Source organism: Heterodontus francisci, chromosome 14, assembly GCF_036365525.1.
Source record: "Heterodontus francisci isolate sHetFra1 chromosome 14, sHetFra1.hap1, whole genome shotgun sequence".
In the NCBI taxonomy this organism is placed as follows: domain Eukaryota; kingdom Metazoa; phylum Chordata; class Chondrichthyes; order Heterodontiformes; family Heterodontidae; genus Heterodontus; species Heterodontus francisci.
In genome coordinates, this window is record NC_090384.1 from 111,205,662 (window position 1) to 111,222,270 (window position 16,609).

The window sequence follows — 16,609 nt, forward strand, 5'->3', positions numbered from 1 at the left end:
AGACGGAGGTTGAGGGGGGACCTGATTGAGGTGTATAAAATCATGAGAGGTATAGACAGGGTGGATAGCAAAAAGCTTTTTCCCAGAGTGGGGGATTCAAATACTAGGGGTCACGAGTTCAAAGTGAGAGGCGAAAGGTTTCGGGGGATATGCGTGGAAAGTTCTTTACGCAGAGGGTGGTGGGTGCATGGAACGCATTACCAGCGGAGTTGGTAGACGCGGGCACGATAGCGTCTTTTAAGATGTATCTAGACAGATACATGAATGGGCAGGAAGCAAAGAGATACAGACCCTTAGAAAATAGGCAACATGTTTAGGTAGAGGATCTGGATCGGCGCAGGCTTGGAGGGCCGAAGGGCCTGTTCCTGTGCTGTAATTTTCTTTGTTCTTTGTTCCAAATCAACAAATTAACTCTTTAATTAGAAGAACTAAATTCTTAAATAAAAACAAGAAATGATGGAAACACTCAGCAGGTCTGGCAGCATCTGTGGAGAGAGAAGCAGAGTTAACGTCTCAGGTCAGTGACCCTTCCTCAGAACTGACCTGAGACGTTAACTCTGCTTCTCTCTCCACAGATGCTGCCAGACCTGTCGAGTGTTCCCAACATTTCTTGTTTTTATTTCAGATTTCCAGCATCCGCAGTATTTTGCTTTTAATCACTAAAAATAGATTAGTCATTATCTCATTGCTGTTTGTGAGCTCTTGCTGTGCATGAATTGGCTACTCTATTTCTTGCATTACAATGTTGAGTGTTTTTAAGCTTCAGAAGAAGAAATGAGAAGTGAACAACAATTACATTCATTAAGGTTTAAAACCCATTAACACCAGTTTGCAGATTGTCTGATACTGTAGTCTGCATCTTAACTGGTTGCCTAATTGACACATTATCAGATTCTGAGTTGCTAAAGGACTATCTATCAATGGTAATACTGATACAGAGCTCTGACATTGATTGAAGTAAGAGAGTGTCCATAAATGTTCATCCTACATCACTGCAAGATACAAGGAGGAGTTGCATGTGTGCTCAAACTGTCTTACTAACTGCCAGTTCAAACTGAATTGTATCAAATGTATTGCATCAGGCTCACTCCCAGTGGTTGTTTCCATGGTATCAAGAATGCACCCTTTGAATCGCAATCTCCAAATGGCTGTTCCTAAGGCAATGAAAATGTACCTTCCTCTCACTCCTAAGGCTTGCTGGCTCTTAAAACAATACTAATCCCGTGCAAGCCTTAAAGGCAAACTGCATATTCTGAAAACAAAGTACAGGATCATGATACAGGAATCTTTTCAGTTTAAACACAAGTCCTCAAAAAAATTTTAAGAATGGGCTCACTTTCATAACATACCAAAGTGAATAATCTCACATTTCCGCACATTATACTCCATTTTTTACCTTGTTGCCCACTCACTTAATGAGGACATATCCTTTCTCAGGCATAATAATAAAAGCAAAATACAGCAGATGCTGGAAAACTGAAATAAAACAAGAAATGCTGGAAATACTCAGCAGGTCAGGCAGCATCTGTGGAGAGAGAAGCAGAGTTAACGGTCAGTGACCCCTGGACTCTTTGGCTGGAATCTGAGGAACCTTGGAGGTGGCTTTGGAGGCAGAGAACCGGGAAAGTAACAGAAAACTACAAGCTGCCACAGGGAATCCGCACCCACTTCAGAGACAGGCAGCCAATCAATGCAATTAAGGCCTCGTGTAAGGGCCATTTTCTCACACTGGTGGAATCACATGTGCCCTCCTGAGTCTGGAGCCCAGCAACTATTGAGGTAGGCTCCTGGTGGGAGGTCAGAAAGCCACCTGAGCCTGCTGTCCCTGCCCCTTTAGATGGAGCCACAAGTTTGAAATGGCCATAGCTGTAGACAAATTTATTTTTGGAGGGGATGCCCCTCCACTGATGGTCAAACAGCTCTGTGTTGTCCTTGTTGTGGAACCTTCTGCAGCCTTTTGAGAGCACCTCCATTTTGAGGTGCCTCACACTCACCTGCCTGCCTCAGCAGTGCCCACTTCCTCCAGTGGGGCTGTCAGCCAGCCAGTCTTGCAGACTTCTCATTGGGCCACCCGTGTCCTTGTTCCTTCATGGGAAGGGGAACACAGAGGCAGCCTGTTAAATGGCCGTCTCCCAAAAGATCTCTCCTGCTAGTGCACTGCCGACTCAAGCAGGCCAGGATCTGGAAATGGTTCCAATGTCCAGAAATGTTTGATTGCAGAAGATTCCAACCTTTGTATCCTCCTTGCAGCTTACTATCCCACTGACTTTGTATTGACGGTGCAGTGGTTACCACCACAACTCCAGTGACCCGGGTTCGATTCTGGGTACTGCCTGTGTGGAGTTTGCAAGTTTTCCCTGTGACCGTGTGGGTTTCCTCCGGGAGCTCCGGTTTCCTCCCACAGCCAAAGACTTGCAGGTTGATAGGTAAATTGGCCATTATAAATTGCCCCTAGTATAGGTAGTTAGTTGGAGAATGGGAGGGAATATGGGATTAATGTAGGATTAGTATAAATGGGTGGTTGTTGGTCGGCACAGTCTCGGTGGGCCGAAGGGTCTGTTTCAGTGCTGTATCTCTCTATTGACAGCAAACTTAGATACATTACACTTCAGCTCCTCATCTAGGTAATTAATATAGATTGCAAATAGCTGAAGCCCCAGCACTGCTCCTTGAGGCACTCAATTAGTGATAGTTTGCCAACTTGAAAATGACGTGTTTATTCCTACTTTGTTTTCTGACCATTAATCAATCTTCAATCCGTGCCAATATATTACCCCCAATCCTATGACCCTTATCTTGTGTAACAACCCCTTGTTACACACCTTAGAGTCCCTTGTGAAAACCCAAATATACTACATGCACTTGCTCCCCTTCATCTACCCTGCTAGTTAGACCCACAAATAACTAAAAGATTTGTCAAAAATATTCACTTTTGTAAAACGTTGTTGACTATGCCTCATCATTATCTAAATGTCGTTATCATGTCCTTAATATGCATTCTATGTATTGTGGTTGGAAGTACCAGGGCTTTTTCTACTGACAAGAGGAAGTGTTACAGTTGAACACAGGAAGCTTCTCATTAAACGCCAAGAGTCTCTAAACTTGTTATCAATTGCTTTATTCATACAATCAAGGTCACACCTTGGCCAAGTTTTATAGAAAATAAATTTGTATTGCTGCAAGATGAATATTTTAAACATATCAGCACTATATAGACGTTATAGATAGAAAGAAGCCATAATAGACTAAGATTGCATCAAGGTGTTGAAAAGAGTTTGGTCAGAAAACAGCTCCTGTCATGGACAATGAGACACTGCCATCATCGATTTGCTTCATTTCCCACCTCCAAAGGAATCATGGTGTTGTTGTTGTATTTTCATCACCTGCAACACGCCAGCGGATGCCAATGCAATGAAGATACCAAGACAAGGATGCTCAGCACTGTGGGCTGCAATGTTGAGTGCTCGGGCTTTAGACGCATAGTGTTGAGCTCCTTCTACATCTCCCATGACTTTCCGATCTCTAGACTAAAAGAAAACAAGTGTAAATACATCCAACAAGACTTGAACATCTAAAGCTGTCAGTCATTTCACGAATCGGGCATGAGAGAGCAGTGTCGGAGCTCGGTCGGGCTGGTAAACCTCCCCCTGACTGCAGGTGCCTTGTATCAAATGTGTGAGGGTTTGTTACACTCGGTACATACTGAGCCCAAACGTTACAGACTCCAATCAGCTGGAGCAACACATCTCAGTTACACTCACCCCATCATCCTTACAATAGCACAGGCTCTTCACTGACTGCTGAGATAATACAGAGTGAATAAAGACAAAATACAGATAGAGACAGAAACAGACAGAAAGATAAAGAGATAGGGAGAGAGAGACACAGAAAGAAAAAGACCTCAAACCCGGAATGTCCCACCCTTGCAAAAAACCCAGGGACTGCCCTCCTCAAAACCCCCCCGGACTGCCCCCTCCAAACAAAAAGGGACTGCCCACCCCACATGAAAACCAAGGAGTGACCCCCACAAGAAAATCCCCGAGACAGCCCCCCCGCCAAAATACTATGGGACTGCCCCCCAAAAAAACCGCGGGACAATGCCCCGAAATACCAGACTGTGCCCCCAACAAACCCCGGACTCCTTCCCACAAAGTTGACTCTGCCCCTCCACCCTCCCTCCCTTCCCGGGGTCTCTGTTCCCCCCCCCCCCCACCCACCGGGGTCTCTGTTTCCCCCCCCCGGGTCTATGTCCCCCCCCCCGGGGTCTCTGTTCCCCCCCCCACCGGGGTCTCTGTTTCCCCCCCCGGGTCTATGTCCCCCCCCCGGGGTCTCTGTTCCCCCCCCCACCGGGGTCTCTGTTCCCCCCCCACCGGGTCTATGTTCCCCCCCCGGGGTCTCTGTTCCCCCCCCACCGGGGTCTCTGTTCCCCCCCCCCCCCCCACCGGGGTCTCTGTTTCCCCCCCCCGGGTCTATGTCCCCCCCCCGGGGTCTCTGTTCCCCCCCCCGGGGTCTCTGTTCCCCCCCCCCCGGGGTCTCTGTTCCCCCCCCCCCGGGGTCTGTTTCCCCACCCCCGGGGTCTCTGTTTCCCCCCCCCCCCCCCGGGGTCTCTGTTTCCCTCCCCCCGGGGTCTCTGTTTCCCTCCCCCCCCCCCCCGGCGTCTCTGTTCCCCCACCCCCCCCGGGTCTCTGTTTCCCCCCCCCCCCCCCCGGCGTCTCTGTCCCCCCCCCCCGGGGTCTCTGTTTCCCCCCCCCCCCCGGGTCTATGTCCCCCTCCCGGGGTCTCTGTTCCCCCCTCCCCCGGGGTCTCTGTTCCCCCCCCCCCGGGTCTCTGTTTCCCCCCCCCCCCCCGGGGTCTCTGTTTCCCCCCCCCCCCCCGGGTCTATGTCCCCCTCCCGGGGTCTCTTTCCCCGCCCCCCCGGCGTCTCTGTTCCCCCCCCCCCCCGGGGTATTTGTTTCCCCCTCCCGGGGTCTCTGTTCCCCCCCCCCCCCCGGGTCTCTGCTTCCCCACCCCGGGGTCTCTGTTCCCCCCCCCCCCCCCCCACGGGGTCTCTGTTCCTCCCCGGGGTCTCTGTTCCCCCCCCCCACGGGGTCTGTTCCCCCCCCCGGGTCTCTGCCCCCCCTCCCCGGGGTCTCTGTTCCCCCCCACGGGGTCTCTGTTCCTCCCCGGGGTCTCTGTTCCCCCCCACGGGGTCTGTTCCCCCCCCCCCCCCCCCGGGGTCTCTGCCCCCCCCACGGGGTCTCTGTTCCTCCCCGGGGTCCTCTGTTCCCCCCACGGGGTCTGTTCCCCCCCCCCCCCCGGGGTCTCTGCCCCCCCCACGGGTCTCTGTTCCTCCCCGGGGTCTCTGTTCCCCCCCACGGGGTCTGTTCCCCCCCCCCCCGGGGTCTCTGCCCCCCCTCCCCGGGGTCTCTGTTCCCCCCCACGGGTCTCTGTTCCCCCCCACGGGGTCTGTTCCCCCCCCCCCCCCGGGGTCTCTGCCCCCCCCACGGGGTCTCTGTTCCTCCCCGGGGTCTCTGTTCCCCCCCACGGGTCTGTTCCCCCCCCCCCGGGGTCTCTGCCCCCCCTCCCCGGGGTCTCTGTTCCCCCCCCACGGGGTCTCTGTTCCTCCCCGGGGTCTCTGTTCCCCCCCACGGGGTCTGTTCCCCCCCGGGGTCTCTGCCCCCCTCCCCGGGGTCTCTGTTCCCCCCCCCGGGGTCTCTGCCCCCCTCCCCGGGGTCTCTGTTCCCCCCCACGGGGTCTCTGTTCCTCCCCGGGGTCTCTGTTCCCCCCCCCCGGGGTCTCTGCCCCCCCTCCCCGGGGTCTCTGTTCCCCCACTCCCCCCGCACTCACTTTGACTGAGAAAACCAGCGCCACGAATCCAATGCAGCAGACATTCATGTATGCGAGGTTGAGGAGGGACCAGAGCAGGTGGTCCCGGACCGGGATAGAATCTGTCTTCCGCCCCTCGGTGCGGCGTTTCAGCGGCATCAGAGCGGAGCTGCGCTGCCGGCGGCTGCGGCGGAGAGACTGAATCTCCGACCCCCACCGGGTATTTATAGAGAGAGGAGCAGCGAGGCTGCAGCAAATACCTGCTTCACACTGGGATGTGTAATATTCCCAGAGTCTGTAAAACTGCCCTGTGTAATAAACTGAGAGTGGGATGTGTATCCTAGAATCATAGAAAGTTTAAGGCACAGAAAGAGGCCACTTGGCCCATCGTGTCTGTGCCAGTTGAAAAACAATCCATCTATTCTAATCCCACCTTCCAGCATTTGATCCGTTGCCCTGCAGGTTACGGTAATTGAGGTTCATATCCAGACTCCTTTTGAATGAGTTGAGGGTTTCTGCCTCAACTACCCCCTCAGGCAGTGAGTTCCAGACCCCCAACACCCTCTGGGTGAAAACATTTTTCCTCATCTCCCCTCTAATTTTTCTACCAATCACTTTAAATCTATGCCCCCTCGTCACTGACCTCTCTGCTAAAGTGAATAGACCCTTCACCTCCACTCTATCCAGGCCCCTCACAATTTTGTACATTTCAATCAGATCTCCCTCAGCCTTTTCTGTTCCAAGGAGAACAACCCCAGCCTATCCAATCTTTCCTCATTTTTCCAGTCCTGACAAAATCCTCGTAAATCTCCTCTGTACCCTCTCTAGTGCAATTACATCCTTACTGTAATGAGGTGACCAGAACTGCACACAGTACTCAAATTGTGGTCTAACCAATGATTTATACAGTTCCAGCATAACCTCCCTGCTTTTATATTCTATACCTCGGCTAATAAAGGAAAGGATTCAATATGCCTTCTTAACCACCTTATCGAATAGTCCTGCTACCTTCAGGAATCTGTGGACATTCACTCCAAGGTCCCTCACTTCCTCTACACTTCTCAGTATTTTCCTATTAATCGTGTATTCCTTTGCCTTGTTTGACCTCCCCAAATGCATCACCTCACACTTCTCCAGGTTGAATTCCATTTGCCACTTTTCTGCCCATCTGACCAGACCATCAATATCTTCCTGCAGCCTACAGCTATCCTCCTCGCTATCTACCACACGGTCAATCTTCGTGTCACCTGCAAACATCTTGATCATTCCCCCTACATTTACGTCTAAATCGTTAACCCACAACAAATAGCAGGGGATCCAGTACTGAGCCTTGCAGAACGCCACTCGAAACAGCCCTCCAGTCGCTAAAACACCCGTCAACAATTACCCTTTGTTTTCTGCCACTGAGCCAATTTTGTGTCCACCTTGCTGCATTTCCCTGGATCCCATGGGATTTTTTTTAACCAGTCTGTCATGTGGGACCTTGTCAAAAGCCTCGCTAAACTCCATGTAGACCACATCAACTGCACTGCCCTCATCTATTTTCCTTGTTACTTCTTCAAAAAATTTGATCAAGTTGGTCAAACAAGATCTTCCTTTCACAAATCCATGCCCACTATCCTTGATTAGCCTGTGCCTTTCTAAGTGACACTTTATCCTGTCTCTCAGAATAGATTCCAATAATTTGCCCAGGTTAGACGGACTGGTCTGTAATTATTCGGTCTATCCTTCACTCCCTTTTTAAACAGAGGTACAACATTAGCAATTCTCCAATCCTCTGGCACGACACCTGTACCCAGTGAGGACTGAAAATGATGGTCAGACCCTCTGCTATTTCCTCTCTTGCTTCTTTTAACAGCCTCGGATACGTTTCATCTGGCCCTGGTGGTTTAAAAACTTTCAAGGATGCTAATCCCATTAATACCCCCTCTCTCCCAGTGTTTATCACATCCAATGCTTCACACTCTTCCTTCTTAACTACAATATCTGCATTGTCCCCCTCTTTTGTGAAGACAGATGTAAAGTATTCATTAAGAAACATACCAATATCTTCCGCTCCTACTGTTACGACCGACCACTCCAGTCAAAGCCCCCAATCAAACTATACGATTCTGATTGTGCTGGGAAAAACACACTGTTAATTCAATCCCGTCGCTCCACAGATTGCCTAACATATCATTTTAAACTTTACAACATAAAGAAAGACCCAGCCAAATTGTACCATCTATTAAAACCCGAATGAGGCTAACCAAACTAGGTATCTTTAAATCAACAAATTAATTGTTTAATTAGAAAAACTAAATTCTTATACAGTTATGAAGATATAAATAAAAAAAATTAGAGTCCTTGCAAATTTACGCTCCTGCCTGATGTGAAACCGTCCAAGGTGGCTCAGCCGTCCGATGGGGCAAAAAGGTTTTTCAACAGTAGAACAGTCCTTAGTCTAATTCCAGCAGTAAGTGATGTTTTCTTTCTCCAGCGATGACCACAGTAGATCAACAATTAACAACTTGCAAACACTTTCAATAGAATCAATCTGACTTTAGAGTTTTTGAGGGATAAAAGATTTTCACAGTCTAACTTCCCTTCCTTCAGTTTAGATTACCACAGATCTCTGGGCTTGACTTTTTTTTAGAATTTTGAGAGATAATAATAAATAAACAGACTAAATTCTCTTCCTTCAGTTGAAATGGGCTGAGAGCTCTTCTTTCAGGTGCTAACACACAGCTGTCTGTCTGTGTCCTCCTGTTAGAACAGTCGTTTACACGATAAGCCAGTTCAAAATTAAATTGTAACAAATGTATTTCTCGATGCTCAGTCTGAGTGTCTGTATCAAAGGCAACGAGAATGCACCTTCTTGGTAACTCCTGAGGCCTGCCTGTTCTTAAAGCAGTACTAATCCTTTGTTGCTTTAAAGAGAAAAAAAAGATAGGATCATGACACCTCCGCCCCTGGTGGAATAAAATGCCATTCCTGGAATGCGTTTCATTATAATAGGTAAAAAATACAAATTGAAAAAACGCTAATACAATTTTTTTTGCATTTACAGGCATCTTCTTTGGCCTCCTTATCTTGGGAGACAATGGATAAGCGCCTGCAGGTGGTCAGTGGTTTGTGGAGCAGCGCCTGGAGTGGCTGTAAAGGCCAATTCTAGAGCGACAGACTCTTCCACAGGTGCTGCAGAAATATTTGTTTATCGGGGCTGTTACACAGTTAGCTCTCTCCTTGCGCTTCTGTCTTTTTTCCTGCCAACTGCTAAGTCTCTTCGACTCGCCACACTTTAGCCCCGCCTTTATGGCTGTCCGCCAGCTCTGGCGAACGCTGGCAACTGACTCCCACGACTTGTGATCAATGTCACAGGACTTCATGTCGCGTTTGCAGATGTCTTTAAAGCAGAGACATGGACGGCCGGTGGGTCTGATACCAGTGGCGAGCTCGCTGTACAATGTATCTTTGGGGATCCTGCCATCTTCCATGCGGCTCACATGGCCAAGCCATCTCAAGCTGACTCAGTAGTGTGTATAAGCTGGGGATGTTGGCCGCCTCGAGGGCTTCTGTGTTGGAGATACGGTCCTGCCACCTGATGCCAAGTATTCTCCGGAGGCAGCGAAGATGGAATGAATTGAGACGTCGCTCTTGGATGACATACGTTGTCCAGGCCTCGCTGCCATAGAGCAAGGTACTGAGGACACAGGCTTGATACACTCGGACTTTTGTGTTCCGTGTCAGTGCGCCATTTTCCCACACTCTCTTGGCCAGTCTGGACATAGCAGTGGAAGCCTTTCCCATGCGCTTGTTGATTTCTGCATCGAGAGCCAGGTTACTGGTGATAGTTGAGCCTAGGTAGGTGAACTCTTGAACCACTTCCAGAGCGTGGTCGCCAATATTGATGGATGGAGCATTTCTGACGTCCTGTCCCATGATGTTCGTTTTCTTGAGGCTGATGGTCAGGCCAAATTCATTGCAGGCAGCCGCAAACCTGTCGATGAGTCTCTGCAGACACTCTTCAGTGTGAGATGTTGAAGCAGCATCGTCAGCAAAGAGAAGTTCCCTGATGAGGACTTTCCGTACTTTGGACTTCGCTCTTAGACGGGCAAGGTTGAACAACCTGCCCCCTGATCTTGTGTGGAGGAAAATTACTTCTTCAGAAGACTTGAACGCATGTGAGAGCAGCAGGGAGAAGAAGATCCCAAACAGTGTAGGTGCGAGAACACAACCCTGTTTCACACCACTCAGGATAGCAAAGTGGTCTGATGAGGTGCCGCTATGCTGAATTGTGTCTTTCATATTGTCATGGAATGAGGTGATGATACTTAGTAGCTTCAGTGGACATCCGATCTATGCTAGTAGTCTGAAGAGACCACGTCTGCTGACGAGGTCAAAGGCTTTGGTGAGATCAATGAAAGCAACGTAGAGGGGCATCTGTTGTTCACGGCATTTCTCCTGTCTCTGATGAAGGGAGAACAGCATGTCAATGGTGGATCTCTTTGCATGAAAGCCACACTGTGCTTCAGATACAGTTCGTCAGATACAGGAGAAATGCCGCGAACAACAGATGCCCCTCTTACAGGCATACACTTTTCTAAAATGTTAAGACTACAGCAACAAATTCCACCAGAACATTTTGGCTTTAAATTTTCAAAAGATTATCCCAATTAACCCATTTTAAATTTCCAAGCATAGTCTTTCAATTGTTTCGCATTTTCCTTCCAAGTGTCTCTATTGTCCATCACCTCAGCCAGGTGTACTGCACAGCTAGGAGCACTGACCACTACTGGGTTCACTATTCTCTGAGAAGTTTCTCGAATACCCTTTAACCTATGACACTTGATACTAGAAAACCCTGTCCGGTGTAACACAAGCTGATTGTTTTCTTACGCTGGGGTGAATTTGACAAGTTTCCTCCAACACATCTGTCTCTTTAAGACACATTGTGATGCCCACTCTGTCCATACAGTCCTTTAAATGAGAATTCGGGTAGGAGTCTGCCTTCTTTACCACAGTGATCTTTCTAGAGTCTATGCAAGTTTGAGCCATCCCACCAGGTTTAGTCATCAAGACCATCTGTGAATTCCAGCTGTCCTGACTAGGTTCATCTAAGCTGCCCTTCAGCATGCATTGTACCTCTGCTTCCACTTGGACCTGTCTGTCTGGACCTAAGCAACAAGGATGTTGTTTTAAAGGAATGGTTTCCCCTATACCCACATCATGTGTGGCTATGGTTGTACATCCTGGCTTATCCCTACAAACTTGTTGAAACATTGTGAAAACCCTGGTTAGGACTTCATGCTGTTTTGCCTCTAAGTGTAAAAGCCTATTGTTTAATTTTCCTAGTAATTCTGTATTCACTAATTGGACAGTATGAGGTTCAATCTGAGAATTTTCTAGGCCTACGTCTGCCTCATCCTCATTATCCTTTTCCTTCTCAACAGTCCTGATTACCTGACATACCTGTACTGGTTTATCCTCCTCCCTGTGGTAATATTGTTTGAACATATTAATGTGACACAACTGGTTCTTCATCCGGCAATCAGGGGTGTCAATCATGTAATCTACCTTCCCCACTCTATTGATCACTCTATATGGGCCACTGAACCGTGCTTTCACTGGTTCTCCCGATGATGGTAACAACACTAATACCTCATCCCCTGGTTTTATGGTAGGTTGTGGTTTTCCCACCGTTTGACAGGTGTGGCATACCCTACAAAATTGTCTCATATCCTTTGTAAGACCCGGCCAGTAATAATGTTTGCTTATGTGTGATTTGGTGTTCCAAATTCACCTATGTCCTGAAAAAGGAATGCCGTGTGCTAACCTTAATAATCCTTGTTGATATTTAGGTGGTACCACTATCTGTTCAACAACTGTCCAGTTTTCGTTGGCAGGCCTATGAGACAGTCTCCATTTCCTCCTCAAAACCCCGTTTGCCATATAATATCCTTCCGGAACTCCTTTCACCTCAGCTTCTGACAGAGCTGTCTGTGCTATTCGGATATATCTCTGGATTGGCTTTCTGTGCTGCAATTATAGAAGATCTGTTAAACATCTCATTTGGATTATCTAAATCCCCAAATAAGGTTTCAGGTGCCTGACTATCTATTTGTGGTTCCCCTTTTACCTCCGACAATGGATCCTGTTTAGTCATTGCTCTGGTAACTACACACGCAGGAAATATTCCTAGAACTTGTTCCTGTAATTGCTCCGTTTCCTTAATTTCACTTGATTCCTTTGTAACTGTAGGAGAATCTGATATTTTTGATCCAGCCAAATTATTTCCTCGGAGTAGATCAACTCCCTTCATTGGTAAATCTACAGTTCCTATGCCAGATATTAAGTTACTCACTAGGTGTACTTTATATAAAGGTACGGGTATAGAACATAAGAACATAAGAACTAGGAGCAGGAGTAGGCCGTCCGGCCCCTCGAGCCTGCTCCGCCATTCAATAAGATCATGGCTGATCTTTTCGTGGACTCAGATCCACTTACCCGTGCTCTCACCGTATCCCTTAATTCCTTTATTGTTCAAAAAGATATCTACCTTAGCTTTAAAAACGTTTACTGAAGAAGCGTCAACTACTTCACTGGGCAAGGAATTCCATAGATTAACAACCCTCTGGGTGAAGAAGTTCCTTCTTAATTCAGTCCTAAATCTGCTCCCTCTAATCTTGAGGCTATGCCCTCTTGTCCTAGCTTCACCTGTCAGTGGAAACATCCTCTCTACTTGTATCTTATCTATTCCCTTCATAATTTTATATGTTTCTGTAAGATCCCCCCTCATTCTTCTGAATTCCAATGAATCCCAATCTACTCAGTCTCTCCTCATAAACCAACCCCCTCAACTCCGGAATCAACTTAGTGAACCTCCTCTGCACCCTCTCCAGTGCCAGTATATCCTTTCTCAAGTAAGGAGACCAAAACTGCACACAGTACTCCAGGTGCGGCCTCACCAGTACCTTATACAGCTGCAACATAACCTCTCTGCTTTTAAACTCAATCCCTTTAGCAATGAAGGACAAAATTCCATTTGCCTTCCTAATTACTTGCTGTACCTGCAGACCAACCTTCTGCGTTTCATGCACAAGGACACCCAGGTCCCTCTGCACAGCAGCATGCTGCAACCTTTTACCATTCAAGTAATAATCCTTTTTCCTGTTACTCCTACCGAAATGAATGACTTCACATTTATTAACATTGTATTCCATCTGCCAGACCTTTGCCCACTCACTCAATGTATCTATGTTCCTCTGCAAAGTTTCACAGTTATCTGCACACTTTGCTCTGCCTCTCATCTTAGTGTCATGTGCAAACTTTGACACCCTACACGTGGTCCCCAACTCCAAATCATCTATATAAATTGTAAATAATTGCGGTCCCAACACCGATCCCTGAGGCACACCACTAGTGACTGACTGCCAACCAGAATAGCACTCATTTATCCCCACTCTCTGCTTCCTGTTCGTCAACCAATCCTCTATCCATGCTAGTACTTTACCCCTAACGCCATGCATCCTTATCTTATGCAGCAGCCTCTTGTACGGCACCTTGTCGAAGGCCTTTTGGAAATCTAGGTACACCACATCCACTGGGCCCCCATTGTCCACCTTGCTCGTAATGTCTTCATAGAATTCCAAAAGATTTGTCAAGCATGACCTGCCCTTCATGAACCCATGCTGTGTCTGCCCAACGGGACAATTTCTGTCGAAATGCCCTGCTATTTCTTCCTTGATAATAGACTCAAACATCTTCCCCACTACAGAGGTTAAGCTAACCGGTCTATAATTCCCCATCTTTTGTCTACCTCCCTTTTTAAACAGTGGCGTCACATCTGCTGTTTTCCAATCTGCTGGGACTACCCCAGAGTCCAGCGAATTTTGGAAAATTTCCGCCAGTGCACCTGCTATTTCTCCCGCCATCTCTTTTAGTACCCTGGGATGCATTCCATCATGGCCAGGAGACTTATCAATCCTTAGCTCCATTAGCTTGCCCAACACTACCTCTTCCGTAATAATGATTGTTTCCAGGTCCTCACCTACGTTCGTCTCTTTGTCAATTACTGGCATGTTATTAATGTCCTCCACTGTGAAGACCGATACAAAATACCTGTTCAATGCCTCGGCCATTTCATCATATCCCATAACTAAATTCCCCTTCTCATCCTCGAAAGGACCAACGTTTACTTTAGCCACTCTTTTTCGTTTTATATATTTATAGAAACTTTTGCTATCAGTCTTTATATTCTGTGCTAGTTTTTTCTCATGTTCCATCTTACTTTTCTTTATAGCTCTTTTTGTGGCTTTCTGTTGACCTTTAAAGTTTTCCCAATCTTCTAGTTTCATGCTGTTTTTGGCCACTTTGTATGCCTTCTCTTTCAATTTGATAGCCTCCCTTATTTCCTTAGACACCCATGGCAGATTACCCCTTTTCTTCCAGTCCTTCCTTTTCACTGGAATATACTTTTGCTGAGCACTTTGAAAAATTGCTTTGGAAGTCCTCCACTGCTCGTCAACTGTCCCACCATAAAATATTTGTTTCCAGTCTACTTTAGCCAAGTCCTCCCTCATTCTATTGTAGTCCGCCTTGTTCAAGCACAGGACCCTGGTATTGGATTTTATCTTCACACTCTCCATCTGTATTCTAAATTCAACCATACTGTGATCACTCCTTCCAAGAGGATCCCTAACTATGAGGTCATTAATTGTTCCTGTCTCATTGCACAGGACGAGATCTATACACATATTCCATTAATTAAAACTTTAGTGTTCAAGGCAGTCTCTGGTGGACACTCATATCTTTCCTCAGAAAATGAGTTTGGGTTGCTCCTGTGTCCCTGAGTATAATGATAGGTTTTTCTGCCTCACTTACAGGTGACGGAGTTACTATCCCCATGACAAAAATGTATTATAACTCACAGGTATTTTATTCTTAACTTCCACACTCCTTTTAGTTTTAGTATCTGGTTTCACAGTCACAGCTGTTAAAGCTATAGCCTGGTCTGCTATACTCTCAGTCAGAGTCTTTTCCTCTGCACAACTTTGTGTACCCCAACAAGTCCTGTGGGTTTACCATGAAATTTCCAGCACTCTGAACGAAGATGCCCCACTTTGTTGCAATGATAACACTTGGGCTGGCGAACCTCACTTCTACCCTCAGCACCTTCCTTTCTGACCTGAGGAGGTGATCCTGGGTATTCCCAGCTGTTCCTTCTTGTCCCCGGACACTTGCCTTCCTTTCACTCTCCCACATTCTGTTCTTCTCAGGTTTATGGGGGCGACGGACAAAATAGGGTCCAACCATCCATTGTATATTCCCTTGCCTTGTTAGTCCTCACAAGCTCAAAATCATCAGCAATTTCCGTTGCTTGCCCAGCTTTCAAAACTTTCAGGTTATCGAAATGAATTCTCACTACTGAAGGAATGGAGTTTTTAAACACTTCTCAGAGAATCAATCCTCAAAGGTTCTCATATCTGGTTTCTATCTTTAATGCCCGTATCTAAAGGTCAAAATTCATTTGCTTCACCCTCACAAATTCTACATATGTCTGTGCAGCCAATCTCCGAAGGTTCTGAAACATCTGATGGTAAGCTTCAGGGGTTCACTCACAGGCAGCGAGAATCGCCTTTTTTGCCATCTCATAATCTGCAGAAGCCTCCTCAGAAAGCATGGTATGAACGCCAAGAGCTCTGCCTACCAGCCTTCCATAGAGTCATAGAGTTAAACAGCAGAGAAACAGGCCCTTTGGCCCATTGTGTCCGTGCCGGCCATCAAGCACCTATCTATTCTAATCCCATTTTCCAGCACTTGGCCTGTAGCCTTGTATGCTATGGTGTTTCAAGTGCTCATCTAAATACTGCTTAAATGTTGTGAGGGTTCCTGCCTCTACCACCTCTTCAGGTAGTGCGTTCCAGATTCCAACCACCCTCTGGGTGAAATTTTTTTTCCTCAAATCCCCTCTCAACCTCCTGCCCCTTACCTTAAATCTATGCCCCCTGGTTATTGACCCCTCCGCTAACGGAAAAAGTTTCTTCCTTTCTAACCTATCAATGCCCCTCATAATTTTGCATACCTCAATCAGGTCCCCCCTCAGCCTTCTCTGCTCTAAAGAAAACAACCCGAGCCTTTTCAGTCTCTCTTCATAGCTGAAATACTCCAGCCCAGGTAACATCCTGGTGAATCTCCTCTGCACCCTCTCCAGTGCAATCACATCCTTCCTATAGTGTGGAGCCCAGAACTGTACACAGTACTCCAGCTGTGGCCTAACTAGTGTTTTACACAGCTCCACCATAACCTCCCGGCTCTTATATTCTACGCCTCAGCTAATAAAGGCAAGTATCCCATATGCCTTCCTAACCACCTTATCAACCTGTGTTGCTGTCTTCAGTGATCTATGGACAAGTACACCAAGGTCCCTCTGACAGTCTGTACTTCCTAGGGTCCAACCATCCATTGTATATTCCCTTGCCTTGTTAGACCTCCCAAAATGCATTACCTCACACTTCTCAGGATTAAATTGCATTTGCCACAGCTCCGCCCATCTTACCAGCCCAGCCCATCAGACATTGGTGGATGACCAGAAACATTCAGGGTACGATGAGAAGGAAAAGAGAGGCTTTTAGCAAATACAAGGAGAGCAAATCAATGGAAGCGTTAGTGGAGTACAGAAAGTGTAGGATGGAGTTTAAGAAAGCAATTAGGAGAGCAAAGAGGGGATATGAGAAAGCTCTGGCTGGTAAAAGTAGGGAAAATCCCAAGATATTCTATAAGTATGTCAATGGGAAGAGGATAACCAGGGAAAGAGGAGGACCCA

The 16,609-nt window shown here is 47.4% G+C and overlaps 1 protein-coding gene across 1 annotated transcript; it reads right to left on the minus strand.

Moving 5' to 3' along the window:
• Positions 1-3,099: 3,099 nt before the first annotated feature.
• On the minus strand, positions 3,100-5,987 carry LOC137377364 (dispanin subfamily A member 2b-like). Its single transcript, XM_068046965.1, has 2 exons — positions 5,827-5,987; positions 3,100-3,527 (listed from the first exon to the last, which is right to left on the minus strand). The coding sequence occupies exons 1-2, from the start codon at positions 5,962-5,964 to the stop codon at positions 3,333-3,335; spliced, it is 333 nt and encodes a 110-aa protein (XP_067903066.1). The 5' UTR covers positions 5,965-5,987; the 3' UTR covers positions 3,100-3,332.
• Between the last annotated feature and the right edge of the window lie 10,622 nt (positions 5,988-16,609).

What these genes read in the sequence shown, in the direction of transcription:
- LOC137377364 (XM_068046965.1), bottom strand. Translation starts at nt 5,964, where the DNA reads ATGCCGCTGAAACGCCGCACCGAGGGGCGGAAGACAGATTCTATCCCG. An exon ending in CGCTGGTTTTCTCAGTCAAA is followed by an intron (nt 3,528 to 5,826) that starts GTGAGTGCGGGG and finishes GTTTTCTTTTAG; the next exon opens with TCTAGAGATCGGAAAGTCAT.